General features: G+C 40.1%; 1 protein-coding gene across 5 annotated transcripts; it reads left to right on the top strand.

Annotated features, from left to right (window-relative positions):
* The first annotated feature begins 253 nt into the window (after positions 1-253).
* LOC111249638 (uncharacterized) lies at positions 254-15,459 on the top strand. 5 transcript variants are annotated; one of them, XM_086986124.1, is made up of 6 exons: positions 254-1,570; positions 3,170-3,189; positions 3,993-4,314; positions 5,120-5,189; positions 9,789-9,977; positions 10,360-15,459. In XM_086986124.1, the coding sequence occupies exons 3-6, from the start codon at positions 4,197-4,199 to the stop codon at positions 10,679-10,681; spliced, it is 699 nt and encodes a 232-aa protein (XP_086842250.1). In that variant the 5' UTR covers positions 254-1,570; positions 3,170-3,189; positions 3,993-4,196; the 3' UTR covers positions 10,682-15,459. The 5 variants fall into 5 exon arrangements, with proteins under 5 accessions (XP_086842250.1, XP_086842251.1, XP_086842249.1 ...); XM_086986123.1 differs by lacking the exon at positions 254-1,570 and adding an exon at positions 2,294-2,839; XM_086986125.1 differs by lacking the exon at positions 3,170-3,189.
* The last annotated feature ends 1,372 nt before the right edge of the window (positions 15,460-16,831 follow it).

Here is a 16,831-nt window from a genome sequence, read left to right as displayed (position 1 = left end):
GTATACTATAGTTACGTTTACTGCTATTTAGCCATAGGAAACGTGTCGCACTTCGGCCGCGACAACACCAGCGGTAATCGGGAGAGGTCCTTGCAAATGCTTGCCTAGATCCAGCTGGCGCCGCTTGATTTGCTAGCCAGTGGCTCGTTAATTGGGGCCTATCTGTTAAAGGCCTCCATATGCTGAGCGTGCGTTCGTCCTTTCCCCCTTTTTCCTTTCTCAGTGTTTACATTATTCAGCAGCAATAGAAGCAGGGCAGCGATGCTGGGAATGTTTATCGAACAGTAGTAAATTTATTCGCCATCTATACTGCTCCGGTAGGGCTGCTGCTGCAGCAGCGTTGGCCGTTGAGTGCGGGACTGTCGGACAATGTCGTGGTTCTACTTGTCCGGTGCATTATGAGAGCTACCGTAATTAAATTAAAAACAGGTTCGACCGGGTCCGTTTTTAATGGATGGATGGGAGGAACGTGAAATCGCCATTCCTATTTGTCGCTTCGATTACTGCGATTTAGTATTGTCGAAACGAAGGTTGCAAAAAAGAGCGTTTGGCCAGATATGTAGACGGTCGTATTCTTTATTGCTGTTCTAGATAGGCGCCGATTTTTACATGCATCAATGTGACTGCGGATATTCTCGCAACCGTTTCACCGTCATCGATTCTTAACATCTGCCATCGTCCATTTTTATTACTGACGAATTGACAAAGAGTAAGGTAGTGTGTGCGAAAACCTCATCAACTGCATACCGTCGTCAACGAGCAGTTGTAATCGGCGCACTTCAATCTTGCGACTTGCTAACGCACGATGGTCTTTAGTAAACGACGGCCAGTGAGTCAGTTATTACGATCGCCCATGTGTGTGTCTATGTTTGCGTCTTTTCGTGCCGTTGTCGTCTTGTGTCAGTTCTTTTTGCGTGTGCAAGGACCGTGTTTAGTGCGAGTGGAGGAATCTTGTACAAAGTCCGCGCAGTTGGGAGTTCTATGCTTCACCTTAGCCAAATGTCGGTGTATTTACTTCCGCGAGCGCTGGGCGCTCACAGAGCTCTGCAGCAGCCTGATCTCGTCTTTTATCAATACTATGTTGACAGTTGGGCTACTGGATACATTGAGTAAATTAAGTTGTTTTCCGTTCTCTTTTTAGTACATTTCACGTTTACCCTGTGAGCCAACAAGGACAGGAATGACAACGAATACTGCCCAGCCTTCATTCGTCTACATAATGCTACATCAACCTGAATGAAGTCGAATCGAGAACGCAGCTCGATGTCGATTCAATACCATGCGAACTTAGCGTAGAAACGTGTGCGATAGTATATGTTGTAGCTTTTAATATGTTTCAAGCAATTGTGTGCTATGTGTGTACTTCCTGTGTGCATAACAGTGTACTGGAGTGACAGTGGGCGCAAATCAATGTACAGCGCCATCAAATGTGCCTTGCAGATCATTTTATTCGTTCGCTTATTCACTGGCAATTTTGTGTTAATTTTGGTGCGGCTTGCTTCTCCTAACATTGTGACTAATATCATACGAAAATAGCTCTAGGCTAAATATACTGGTAACCTTTTTCCTTGTAAGTGTTCCATTTATTGTCTTATCGCCGTCTTTGAATTTTCAATAACAGCAGTGCCATCAAATTTTTTGTCGTCATTTAGAGTAACGCTTCGTCATAGTGACAACCGTAATGAGCGATAAATGTAGCTATTTAAGTGCGCAATCTCTTCTATAGATCGAGTAACGTCAGACTAAAACCGCTGTCTCGATATTGATGTCGATTGCACAGAATGACATGGCATTCTACTATCGTTTATATGATCTGTCACTCGTTTAGTTTCCTTATACGAGCACTATGCAGAGCTAGTAACTTATTAGGTAATATGCAGGTTCCGAACACCCGCCAAAACTTTCCATTGTTTCGATGGCTATATAGATCGGCTGAACAGTTAGGCCGTTCGTGCACTATAGAGCTTATCGTGTAAAAACTTCAAGTACTTCTAATATGAGATCAATACACAAACAAATCGCAGTGATGCTACTTCATTCAAATAAGGAGTACACTAAATAGTACTTACGCTAGTCTGTTTCGTGAGAAATTAATAGTATTAGTTCGCTACTCTTTGATAACTCTGCCTATGAGAAGCTCATAGAGCGTTCAGTATGTGAAATTGGATTCATCGATCATTTAGAATTCGACTTATGCGTCGTCTAAACAATTGCAGGCTTGTCTCTTTTTTAAGTCGCGAGGTCAATGATTAGCGCACTGCGTTTGCTCACCATTTCAGCTTATTGCGGGTGGGTGGGTGGAGGGCCGTCTATGTGCGTGTATGTGTGTGTGTGCCTGTGTGTGTTTATCAACAACGTAATATAAGATCATTAAGCTTGTGCGGCGGGTGCGTTCCGCTGTGCACTTGTATCTTTTACTATATGGTTCTATCGAAAAAGATGAGAAAAAATGGACAGCAACTGGCGCTGTCGTTGCTTCTACTGCTGCAACTAGTGGCGCTGCCTTAGCAGCTTTTGCCTGAAAAGAATTCAGCGCTAAGAAAAAAACAGTGCCATGAAGATGCATTTGCATATTATATGCAAGTCTTAAATGGCTCTGAAATAGGAGAGGCGTAAAGTGGGGTAAATGAGGAGGAGAAAAATTTATTTCAAGAACAACAAGCAAGGCGAGGGATAAAGAAGACAAAGAGCAAAATATTGTGTCGCTGCATTAAGCGTCGCCGCTGTCTGGCGCAACGAACGGATGCTGCATTCGTGGGCTACTGTTACGTGGTGCTCAAACTACCCAGTACTCCATCTTGCTGCTGCTGCTGGGCCAGCTGGAACTGCACACACATACGTATGGTTGCGCAGCTCTACATTTCTCTCTGACCACAATTTTATTGAAAATAAGGACAGAGGATATTAACATAAGACACACGTGCAGACTATAAAATTACATAACACATTTTGCAGTCCCTACGCACATTCAAAAACGTTGGCTACAGATGTTTGTGTTATTACAAGCAAAATCTAGTGGAGTCTAATGAATGACTATATGAAAATTAGAATTGCGCCTATCTTTTAAACAATAGTCCTAGTTCGACTACAATAGAAAATGACTTAAATTTTGAGCTGCATAAATTTTTCAACATAGACGAAAATAAAAATTGTGCTCATTTAATTGCAGATTCAGAAAGGGCAGAACAGGTATGTTGATTGCCGCAGAATTTCCTCTAGTGTAAATAGTCATAGTCGAACTTCTTGATGTAGCCTTTTTTAATCAGCGTGTAGGGCAAACAGGCGTATATTATAGGCTAGATTCACTTGTTTACACGCATTACTAAATTAAAGTGATCTATGTACAACATATTGGTTCCGCGCTTCCTTCTTGAACGATAACGAAAGAAGCGTAAGGTTCACTTAGAAAATCATTCGAAAACATACTGCATTAACCAAAATGTGCTATCACATGATCCCCAGTGAGATTACTTCTACCGTACCTACTCTAAACCAGTCCAATATATAGCAAGACGTATTATAGGTTCTGCAAATTAGGACTCGAATCTTATTCGTTCTACGTTAGCAAGAAACGCTAGCTTGAAAAGCAGTGTCATCATCGGGTCATATGAATATATATATATAGTTAAAATTGAATCTATTATCTCCTGTGTTTTTTGAATGCCCCCGAGATATGCGTAGTATTGCAGCACGATCATCAAAACCGTTCAAGTATTAGATATACTGAACTGAATAAAGTTACGCGTTCGAATGGAGCTGGAATTTAATCCCGTGTCGGTGCAAAGTTTGATTTCTCACGATAATTAAAACGAGTCTCTTCTGCTATTTTACATTCTAAAATCTAATAACCACATAACTCATGATCCATTATATAATTCACGTAATGGACATTTTCATGCTTATTTTACAATAGCTCTTGAAAATATATAAGATTGCGGAAATATGTTTAGTAAATCTACGCGTGCTTCTACTAAAATGTAATGTCATTTCAGACGCGGCGGCCAACTTGCAGCTGTGCGATGCAGAAAATTAGTTCAATGCTTTGCGATTTACGCGCTCTAAAAGTAACCAAGGAACAAATCTATTGGTTTGTGCCATGGTTAGTGCCACTTCAGAGCTAATGAAGAATCATCGTACCAGGAGCCGCAACGCAAACCTTTACCGAAAGAGGGGCCGGTGTGTCCTACATCACCTGAATGCGTTACCTAAACCTGACGCCTGTTCCACAGTGCTACTGCGCCGCCTTCTCCTCTACAGCTCTGACGCCTTTTCGATTCTCCACCTCACTTCCGCCCCTTGGTCATCCTAGTCACGGTTTCTAACACGGTTCAACTAATTCTGCACTGTGTGCTTTTTGTTCCGCAGTTATACACCAATGTGTGATCCCATGCTAGCGCAGAAGATTATTAGCTAGAGCGACTTAGTGATCTCTTAAAGGAGTCATCACGTCTATGCTCATGTGTTTACGTTTATAAATTCATGCAAAAGGGACCCCGCTTGATGGTCCTAGATAATATACACTCCGAAAGAGGTGATGCCTGTTCATTTTGGTACTGTTCACTGTGTCTCGTTACCAACTACGGATGAAGTTCACACGATGGTGCCTGCGTCGCAGAATCCACATCAATGTTTTACAGTCGCATGTGCGAATCTTATTTCATAGCTGATTCTTCTTGCAGTTACTTGTTTTCTCGCTAAATCGCCCTTATAGTCAACTTAGAACGGAAACAGAAACGACACGAGAAAGTTACATTAATCGGGTCAGCGATTTTATCGAAGTTAGGCTACTTCATTTCACTGAATTCTGAACATGTACTATATAATAATAATAATATGTTTGAACATTGGTAGATAACTACAGCGCAGCAGCACTCAGTGGCAGTGGGCACTTCTCTTACCCCCACCCCCCTTTTTCTTAAACTAGCTCAACAGAACAATAAATGCACTACTCTTTCTGTAAACAATCGTCGCTCTGTTTTTAACCATAATAATTGCTTTTTACTGGTGTATGTGTCGTGCAGTTTCTGATCAGATTTCTGGTGATGGCAGCAACAAAAGTGGATATGAACGCATACGATGGGATATGTTTCTTACTGCGTCTATTCCGGAATGATTTCAGGTATTTTACAAGCATTAGCAGATGCCTCTCGCCGAACGCGAGTTAGTGGGAATGGGAAGGCTTTGTACAGGTTAGTCATTCTTGGTCAATGTTTGCTAAACATTTACTCACTTACTCATAGCAGTGCATAGATCCGTCGACGTCTCAACCACTAAAGCGCCGAGAAAACGGAATAATAAAATTGAGGTGATCCCGTGCAATATCGGTAAATGTAATTCTGAGTCAGCCGAAGCAGACCGATAAAATGGCGTAATGCGTTAGCTGGTCCTCGATTCGCGCAGGCTTTTATTCATGTGGCGTTTATTCGTAGACCCAAGTTTAGTAACGCCTGCGAAACCTGTACTAAGTTTATATGGGCAAATTTACACATGCATTTTAAGAATTCTGCCTTTATGACTAACCACCTCTGGTCGCGAGCCGCAAAAGATGGCGATCACTAGATAGCCAATAAAGAGACAAGCAGAATTAGCACTGCTCCATTAACGCTGGGTTGAGCCAAACGGTGTAACTCTTATGATCAGGCATATATAACCAGATTCTTCTTCAGTATAGGCAACAGAAACATCTCACAGCTAAGGCTTATTCGTATTTATATTGAAGCTAATATGTTGGTACCGTATGACCTTTGTTATTATTATTATTTTTAGCAAAAGAGAGTCGATGCTCAGATGTTTAAGCATTTTAGTGAGATCTGTAATAAACTTCTACTTAGAGATGAACTAGTCTGATTATGAGCTTGTAGATCGAATTTCCAGATAATTGTGATTTTACCTCTTAATAAAAAATCATATAAAGTAATATTTCTACTGCAAGATCACGAGGCGAATATTTACTGGCTTAATCCTGCATCCATGTCAAGGTTTACATACCTCAGGAGATGTATATATGTGTGTAAAATGAATATAATTGTATAATGCTATTAGGCCAGCCCCTCATTATGCTGCTTAAAGTGAGCTCATTTCCTTTTTCTATTTCTGTGATTTTACCACCTGTGCGCGCACTCAAATGCTTCTGGTGAATTTGATTAGATTCAAATCTACCTGCTTAAAAACATCTTCTTTTCTTCTACCCGATACTTAACTAAATCTGTCACACAGTTCTCGTTAAACAACTGCCGCTCTGTCCGTGCGCGTGTCTATCTGCGGTAGAAATGGCTCTAGCGTAGCAGTAATAGTGGAGGTGGCAGCGGTCTAAACTGTCCTATTGTTAGATGGACACAGTCGAATGAACAGCAACGAACCGGCCAAAAGAGTCAGTAGTCCTGATAATGACACCAACGACAACTGATTCAAGCTGAGCAAGCCAGGCTGTTGTCCTGCATGTTTTTGCTCTGTCGTCCACTAGGTTTACCTGTTTCGTTCACCATTCTATGTATAGTGCATACACACAGATCTGCCGATGGATTTAGAATATGGAAATATCCGCAGATACTCAATTGAAACCGCCGTCAGGGCTCACAATCGCCGTGAATCGTCCAGTCGCCCTTTGTCTCCGTCTCTTTCCCTTACTTCCCCATCGTTCGAAATATCAGAATCGTAAATTTTCTCCCGGCTGGTAGCTGGTGCAAACACCCTCCCGTTTATTCTTGGTTATATCCTTTTTGAATATCGGTGTTAACTAGGCGTCACTACAAATACAAGAGGCCAGATCAGCTCATGCTAGATTTCAGTCTGTTGCATCTGTTAGAGAAGTCTACACCCATGAATTTGCTGACTCTGGCAATTCATCGTGAGATCAACCCATTTAATTATTGAAAGTATGATGTTTATGCGAGGCGCAATACAATATCATATATGACATGTATGGGGTTCACTAGGCCGAATATGTTTTTCACAACGAATAACTTCCGTTTACGAGCAGCAAAAACCCGTGTAACTACCTCAGAGGGCTCTTACATTGGGCTTGGACTTATCATGATAGCTAATTTCGATTTTACTCTCTTCATGTCCATAGAGCAAAATATGAATTCATTTTAGTTTAATGAGTCCATACTTGTTTTCGTTTTTGTCGTTGCTCTCCTTTTAATAGCTCATTACTATTGCTACCGTGTTTGCCATGGAGAGTTTCGAGAGTGCTAAATAACTGTCAAAGATAGAAGCAACTCATACGCAATCAAAAATTATTGTCACGCTGGAGGGTAAAGAAATCTTCCGATTTGTTACCTTAGCTCTGTTCGCTTCTAACGTCCATTGGCGAGCGAAGTTAATCGTTGAGGTCACATTGTGGCAGCATAAACCGTAACTTCCGTTCAATTCAGCTTGAAATAAATGTGCGTTCCAGATTGTCCTATACTAAGTATTAAGCGCACTTGAATATTTCGGTGCATAGTAAGGTCAGGTGGACAAAGAGAATAAGTAATAAGCAGCAAGACTAGCTGGGTAATTGAATTTCTATTGGAAAAAAAAATGCTTAACATCTCTTTGCTTGACTTGAAGCTTGTTCGTAGCGGTTTTTGTCAGTGACTCTTTTTCGCTCTCCGACAGCAGAGTTTCCGCTGCCATAATAACATTAATTGTTGTCGTTGTTCGCTGCGTACTTACATCAGTCGGTCCCTCCGTTTGATCGCGTAGTTTACCCGCCTCACTGTCCGTCTGACCGCCGACGACCGGTCGTCGGCGGTCAGATAGAAGGAGACGGTCCATTTGTCCGTCAAGCCATTTTAGCGCGCGCACGCTTCTTCCCATGACTGCCTGCCTAAAACAACGAACAACGCTTGCTCGGTCGCCCTTCAGTAATCGACCGTTCCTTAGTATCGTTATTCGTTGGCGGCTGCGCGCTGTTGTTTGGTTAATATAGCCACAACAGCGACGCCAACAACAGCAGTCGCAACGACGGCTTCGGTGGAGGCACAGCAGTAGCAGCATAGATATCTCCTGTTGATGATGATGATACTGCTACTGCCGCTAGGGAAGAAGAGAAAGAGGCGGCAGTTGTGACTTATTCTGTTGGACTGATCCTGTTGGACCTAATTCTGGGTTGGGTAGCTGCCGTCCACGAATAATAGCTTATAGCACGACTACATTCACTACTGGTGCCGTCGATAGCGAGGTCCTCGTCTGTAACACCCCGCGTTACCTGCTTGACTAGCTATTATAGATAATAGTAGAGACTGATAAGTGGAGGTCTGGCTCAATTAGTCAGCTACTGGCTAGTGCTAGTGGTGGGCGGCTGCAGCAGTGGCCTGGTGGGCCGTCGTTGCGTGATGGCGCTCCTTTCTGTTTGCCTGTCCCTCGTCTGTCTACTCACCCAGCGAAGGTTGCTGCCGCCGCGCGGGAGGAGGCAGTTACCGCTGCCAAAGTGGCAGTTGTGTAAATATTAGAAATGTTCGTCGACAGACTTTCTGCATCGTTCTTCGATGTTCATTCTTGATAGCTGGGCTACCCCTGTTTCTGCTGATGCTGCCGCTTTTCCGTGTTATCACCCGCGTTGATTTGCTGCTGCTAGCGCGGTAAGTCGTAGTGGTACCAGCGTGAGGCCGCTGCGAAGCTAGAGGTTGGTTACTGATGGTCGTGCTGCTGCTGTTTGTGAGCGCCGTATGGACGCTTGCGGCAGCGTGTGCGCCCGCTAGGTGCTGGTGGCTCGATCGTACAATATTTTATACACACACAGTAAAATGCGCCGCTGCAGTTTGTCGTAACTAACGATAGTGCCGATGATTCGGGGCGCGCTGTATGAACGGCCAAGATAGTAAAACGGAGGCCGAACGAGAACGCGAGTGAAAACGAATAAGTCTGGTTTATCAATCCGGAAAAATCATCGTGATAATATCTAGCAACAGCAACTAGCTTTGACGGGAAAGGGCATGGTGATGATACTGATGACGATGCCAGGGGGTGGCAGTATAAAGGCTTAAGGCGGCAATAGTCGCATGAAAATAAAAAAAAAAAAAGATGAGAAATGTTTCCGTTGCTTTCTATATTTACGCGTCGTTTACAGTACTTTCCCTCGTTCCGATAGATTTAGAAATAATAATTTCAGTTCGTTGTGCCACGAATCCAATTTCTCTAGGTGTTCAGGTGTAGAGGATCGGAAATCAGTGCTGCTCATAATGACGAATATCTACACAGTGATCTAAATGACTTAGAAAACATTACTTACACCAACCATAAGCAGTGACGCAATTGGCTTTTCTGTAATTGTTTATAATTACCGCCGCTAACAATAGCATGGTTTCAACTAAAGGATCAGTAAAAAAGTAAAAATCAGTAAAAATATTTACTCTATATCGAAAACTGGTCGAGTGACATCTCGTATTATCGAACATACCTGCTACGTCGAAATAGCGTCTGACGAAGAACGGCTCACGATGTCAGCCAAACTGTAGAGTTTACTGAATGCGGCTTGGACGCGCTAGCATATAAATAAACGAACAAATAGGTCATGACAAATATCAGAATTCTAGGTCCTCCGCTCATTATCACATCATTCACTTTTCCATGACTCATTGGCTTAACAGTTTAAGACATCATCAGGCCCCAGTTTCATTCGTTGTGTTTGGATCTAGTTTTTCGTAGATGTCGTTTTTTAAAGGTTGACCCTTGAACGTTTTTTGTATATCATGCTAATAATATCCGACTGAGTAAGCGAACGGCACTTATGTGTGGGGGTTTTTTAGTTAACAAAAATTATGCTATTAATAATGGTGTGAATTTGTAATGATTCTGTGTAGATGCGGCCAATGCGAATACACTACATCGTGGCCTTCTTGGTTGAAGACTCATATGCGAGTGCACACAGGAGAGCGGCCTTTCAAATGCACAGTGTGCGACTACACCTCCTCACAGAGTTCTAATCTTCAACAACATCTTAAGAGACACTCGGATGAGAGGCCGTACAAATGCGATCTCTGTGATTATCGGTATGATGATGATGATAAAAAAGATGAGTTGTATTTAGTTAAGTTGTTTCCTATTGGACAGCCAGGTACCATTTTGCAAAAAGGTAAATCCAACCAAAACAAATGTCATCTCATTGTGGAGTATAAAAAAAAAAACTGTTAAAAGTACAAAACAAAAAGCGATAGTACATTGTTTTCTTCAAGTTTAGCACATAATGTTTCCAATTTACTAGGTTAAGTTGGTTGGCAGATAGTAAATTAAGCCTAAGGAGATTATTACGTGTGCATTGCTCTTACCACCTAGAGATTCAACGCTCGTATATTTGCTGATTGGTGTTCTTGATTATGTAACGTCATGATTAATTAGAATTTACAACCCTCTGCGTTATGATCGTAATTTCAGCTGTAAACGGGGCCACCAGCTGGTGACCCACAAACGTTGTCATCTGAACAAACTTCGAGCGGCTGGGGTGCTTTGCGATCTTGTCGAGGGCGGCGTCGGGGTTGAAAGCTTCCTATCGCCTTTGCTCGCTTCACAACAACCGTCGTATTCACCTGGACCACACCAGATCGGTCTAAACACTAACCAGCAGCCATCTTACCTAGCAAGATCGCCTCCTGCCTCAATGTTACAATCTTCTGATGAGCAGCAACAACAGGCCCAGGGACAGGATTTGTTAACCTTGCAGCAACAACATCAACAGCAACCTCCATCGCAACCTTGAGCACGAATTCGTAGGGAAGAAAACGGTGAGCAAAGGAGTTATCCGAAGACGGCAATAGTATGTCGAGGCTATCAGCTGTTGGTGACAAATAAGAAAACATTCTTAATAACATCATCAATAGAGCTTTACGATGACTATTATTATTATTATTATTATTATTATTATTATTATTATTATAATTGTTGTATACAAGAAAGTGCTTTTCCGAGTACGATGTTTAAGAGTGTGTGTGAAAAATCGTTTCCATTTTGTGGAGGAGCGGTAGCCTCACAACAGGAACTTTGACCAACATACGGGTACAGCTATATATGGAATCTGGAGTACCGTATGGATCTAGGCTTAGTAGTGAAAGGCTCTATCCACAGAGCAAGAGGACGGACAGATTGCAGAAAGGCACAAGTTGACATCTTCACTAGATTTTGCGCGTTTGCTATATTGATGAGCTAAACTTAAAGAATTCGAGAGGAGGAATTACTGGTGATGTAAACTATTAAGTAATTTGAATTGATATTTATGTGTGTGTGTGTGTGTGTGTGACTGTCTTTAGCGGAATATAGGGAGCTATTAGACAGTTTCGAAATGACAAAGGTAAGAAATATAAAAGGCAGATCCACGGTGAGAAAACTTTAAAAATGGTAAAGGGCAGCCTACTATAGGGAACACGGGCATCCATTGTATCTGGATGGACAAAACGTGGTCGTCACACATCGCGACATCGGCGTCTTATGAGCTTATAAGCTTGTAGTATATATATATATATATATATATATATATATATATATATATATATATATGAGGCAAACAAAAATGATAAGTGAAGAACAGACAGTCCTGCTTTATTGAAATGTAATGATGTTATTCATTTGCCCGCCGAACCTGAAAAAAAATGTATCAGAATGTTTATAATTACGATTGTATTCTTTAAAAAACGATGAAGCAGATCGACATATACACACATTTTATTCATCATTATTTTAGTGGCTGCTGCGATGTTCGTTTTGCGCGCATTGATATAAGTATATGCATATAAATAACAAGTTAAGGTGTGTATATATATATAATACACTGGCAGTATGTTGTGTCTGACGCATGTGTTGACGATTATTATTATTACTATGATTATCTCTGCAAAAAACTGCAGACTGTTGTGAAAGCCAGCAAATGGATGCGAACTTCACTAGATGATCATAAATTCTAAAAACACACATACACACACACACACACGCTTTATAGATAATGAAACAAGGCAAACATACATTGAGGTGTAATCGAGGAACAGCTTGCGAGAGTGGGAGAATGAGTGAAGGCAGGCCAACACAATCAGAATGTGTCAACAAAAGCTGTAGATATATAATATCTATAATAATAATAGGGTAGGCGTACGCAATATAACATAATTTTTTCTAGGTACATTATGTCTATGTTGGTACAACTCCATCCTTATCTTCCTTTCTTCATTTGATTGTGTACAAATATTTTATCTGAGAGTTGTGCTTTTATCGCGTTATGTTTCCTGGTAGGTTCAACTTAAGTCATTGAACGAAGCGTTTATTTACAAACCAGAGTGTATGTGATGGCAATTGCGCCTTCCGTCAAGTTAGCGACGAACGAAGTAGGCAAGCACTTCACCAAGTCATTAGAAACAAATTCCTAGTTTATCGGTCGTCTCTCATTACATAGCTTTATTCGGAAATACATATATATATATATATATATATATTAGCATGTTGGTATTTTGTTGAATCCAACTGTGCGAGTTAAAACCAATAGACCGATGGAGGAATCGAACGACTTAATTCATGATCGAATCGATGCTGTAATAGATTCACTGACAATTTGAGTCATCACTAATTCAGCAGCATCACTATTCGTCCCCGAACACCGATAGTTTTGGCGGTGAAGATTTAAAAATGAGAAGCAAAAAGCACCAGCCGCTCCAGACTACAAAATGAACGAAGCCAAATTTCTTCCAGTAGGAAGTGGAAATTTACTAAAGTAGGATGTTTCACATTTTTTTTCGTTTTATGGCGTCGTCTGTATCTGTATAAAATTAATTATTCATTTTTACTACTACGATTCATCGTAGATGCGCTGTAAGCGATATCATAGAGCACAATTTATTTATTTCATCTTTAGTAGTTGTGTACTAAAAATATTGATTGAACACTTCACGTGAAAAAACTAGAGCAGAATATGACTGTGAACTGGCTGGCGGAACTAAGGGCAAACCACCAGAGGCGTGGAGCATACCCACCGTATACATCTTGAATATGCTGTTGATATTTGAATGACGATTTTATTGATAATCATTGCGTACTTTGCCTTTGGTTGACTTCATGCCAAGATACCGAGTCAAGGAAAATTAAGTCACTGAAGGCGGGCATTATCCAGATATTCCAGAGCTTTTTTTCTACGAAAACTTTGCGAAACTCAGGTAAATGTTCGATTTCGATAGTGCACTTTTGTACCACTGGAGGACTGGTTGGGTTGCTCTGTTCGCCACAAGCTCTATTATTAATTAGCAGATCGCTAGCTAAGTTTACAAACGATCTAAATATGTATATAGTAGAGCATTGCCCCGAGTCGCATGTTTTTGTTATTTGGGAAGTTAATCTGTTCTCGCTATTATACCTTAATACTTTCTTTAGAAGACCCTACAACAGAAACCGACGATTGGCGGTCATCATTTAGGAAATAGACGAATCTCTGAAGATTTCCCACCTGAGTCACTCATTTGGGAGTGGCTTTTGCAGTTTCCAAGCTAACTCTCTTACCCCATTTAGCGCCCAATCAAGACTGCACAACCGTTTTTGTAACTTATCAAGTAATACTAAATTATAGAAATCTTCCGTTCAAGGCATGATAAACCAGGATTCTTCTAGCTTTTGGAACGTCTCGTTTCTCAAAAATGCTTTCCGCAGATAGATTTCTTTGTTTCGTTTTTCTTACACGGCGTATAGTACTTATTGTACGAACGCATTACTTTACATTTTTGGTGTACGGTCAACATGTCTATTTTCCCGGTGTATTGTGTGAATGGTATATCCATGCACCTGGCTCATTTTAGTTCATTTTTATTAGTTTTGTGCTATCCATGGATAAGCACTGGTCGTAATCATGTCATCCGAACTGTTTCATATTATCTGTGTGCGATTATGCAGATTCTTGCAGATATTGTCCATGATTTATGTATTGACTAATGCGGCAAACTCGGGAATCGCTCCTCCCTCTCTCAGTTATTCTTTATGTTTGTTATCAGTAAATTAATGTTTACGTAACTGTTGGTACAATTTTCTGTACTTTTTTATACATCGATCCTTTAATAAATTTATTGCCCTTCAACTCGCTGTTAAATGTTGTTATAGAATTGCAGCTAATTGTTGTCGCTACCGATAAATTTTACACTTACGGCATCAGATGCGTGTATTTGATACTTTACAAACAACTTCTGTTTGTCGTGAGCGGGAATGGTGTCGTTTATTTCGCCAGTTTATCGAACGAGGAGACTAATAATTACCAAATACGACTCAACTTCCTTTTCTGACAATAGCTTTGTTGGTGCTGTAAGAACTGCGTATGTGGCGAAGGCATTTGACTGCTAGGCTTGCTCCTACAGGTTTTAGAAGGTGTTTGATAAGAAGAAGCTTACTAGTAGCACAAATAGCACTTAAGATTTAAGATTAAGTAAGATTTGGCTGAAAGAGTCACATTTTGTGTCAAGTAGTCTGGTTGTTATTCGTTCAATCAAAACAGTTGCGCAGGTATTTGAATCACGTTTTTTACTTACGGAAACACGGTTTCGGCTAAATATATAAAAATGGTCCGCATTTATGCGGTAAGGAACACATCAATTACACGATAAACAGCGTTGTCGTTATATCAACGGTGTGAAGGTATGGCACCAGCCGTGACGTCAGGCTTCGCTATGTGCCAATCTGCCATACACACACACCGCTGTTATAAATGAACGAAAACAAGGTTTGCTTAAGCAAAATGTTTGGGATATATATAAAGCTAGTATTGTGCTTAATTTGGTGCAGTCCTCCAGACATCCACGTAACAATTATTTCACGTTTAACAATCGATTGGTAATTGCTGGCATAAGATACGCCAGCTGTTAATCTCTCTGCTCCGTTGTTAGACCTAGATAATTTATTCTTAATAAATCATCTAGTGTTTATTTTGTTCTAACTATCGGGAGTTCCAGTGGGAGATATTTATTTCCTATAAATACAACACAAGCATAGTTCCTAACTAACTGTATATTAAACAGATGAACCTGAAAAATGGTATGTAGAAAACAAAATGGTAGCGACAACGGGCTTTCAAATAGATTACAGCGGTGCAAAGTGTAAACTGAATTATACTGACCAAAGTTTACTGACCACATGGACAAACTAACAAACAAATCGCAAAATGTTTAATCTAAGTTGAAGATCTGAAGATAATGATTATATTAGCTAATACGCGATTATATATGTCACATGAAGCTAGCAATTTAATCATGTAAAGTGTATACATGTGCAATGTACGATTAACGTGGTGTGCGTAAGTGTGTGACTGTGCAAGAAAGTGCATACGGTGAAAATATTATTACTAAGGTACGGATTTAAATAAAGAAATATGTATCACTATATGTCATTATATTTATCAAGGCGTATTACTGCGACTAAACAGTTTACCCTCTTCCCATACAACAGAACTAGTCCGATAATACAATTGTATATTTTCTCATTGTTCAAAAAACAATAAAATCATCTGCAACAGTAACAATCGTTTCTAACGGTCTCTTTTTTTTTTATTCTTTTCCGCGCGTATGTCGTTCTCGATGGGATAAATCGGTTAGAAAGCTTGCTAGCAACGAAACTGATGTAATAGGGAATCTTAATGGGCTATTCATGTTTTTTTGCAACTTGGACAACCTATATTTCTAAACATGTACTTATAGATTTCATAATTATAAAAGATTCATCAACAAATACATGGCAGTCTTGCGAGTGTTTAGAAAAAGTGTCGTTATTTAATATATCGTTTTATAAATACAATGCAAGTTATATGCAATGAAACGTTGCTAGCAGTAACTTTCTACATATTATTAATACTAATAATAATAATATATTTCTTGCGATTATTTACGATTTAATTTATTGCTCTTTTATTTTTTGCTCATTTCTATATCTGTTGCCTCATATCATGCACTTCCGCACGTTATGCTTAAGAACAGTCTTTAGAGTTAATCTCCTGTCAGCCATGTCTGAGGTACACTAAAGCTGTAGTATCAAGCGTGGGTGTTAACACGCGCGCTATAGTACTCTTAGATTCATATAAGACATTAGGGATTTCATCAGAGTACCAACCTAGAGCGCACCCGTTCACGCGATTTCCTTGTATTTTATACCCTTTACCTACAGTAAATTGCGTTGCCCAAAAGTGCCTAGTAGGTCTTAATTCTCAATAGTTAATTAAAGAACCATCGTCTCTGTTGACAAGGAGCGCATTATTTTGAGAAATATTTGTTTTTGGTTTAATGTATTTGCATCATTTATATTTTTTCTAAGCCAACTCTAAGTGGTACAAATGAGCTTTAATAAACTGTAGTAAAAAGTAAAGTGCCTTCCTTACGACCTTTACAGAAGATAATTATATACATATTGGTGTATACGTCATGGTTATTATTGATTTGTTATGCCTTTAAGTATGCGAGTTTTGTACAATATATTGTTATAGTCAATTATATGACAAAAAAAGCCTAATGAAAGCGGAACACTTACAGTAGACGAAATTTTTCGACGAGTTTTACTTGCGAAACTCTATTGGCATTGCTTTAAATGGCTGACTTTAAACATAAAACAAATACGCCTTCTTCTTCTCAGCATCACCGCGTCATGCATACGTCATTTTACTAGACCATTGCACCACGTTGCACCACACGACCATTGCAGACGTTACCATTGCACCATTACGGTACAGGTATCAGGTAATTACTCATGCCTAAACGAATTTCTACCTCTTTATATAGCCAATTTCCGTGGTTACCTAACGTTAGCGCTAAAAATATTGGTTGTGAGGATGTGGACATCAGAAAATTTTAAGGTAGAGAATAAAACGTTGCATCGTGTGTTAGCTATGTTTTTTAGAATGAGCTAATAT

This window comes from Varroa destructor, unplaced genomic scaffold, assembly GCF_002443255.2.
Source record: "Varroa destructor unplaced genomic scaffold, Vdes_3.0 BEIS01000004.1, whole genome shotgun sequence".
Lineage (NCBI taxonomy): Eukaryota > Metazoa > Arthropoda > Arachnida > Mesostigmata > Varroidae > Varroa > Varroa destructor.
The sequence above is the reverse complement of the archived record's forward strand: the minus strand, read 5'-3'. Positions and strand labels throughout refer to the sequence as shown.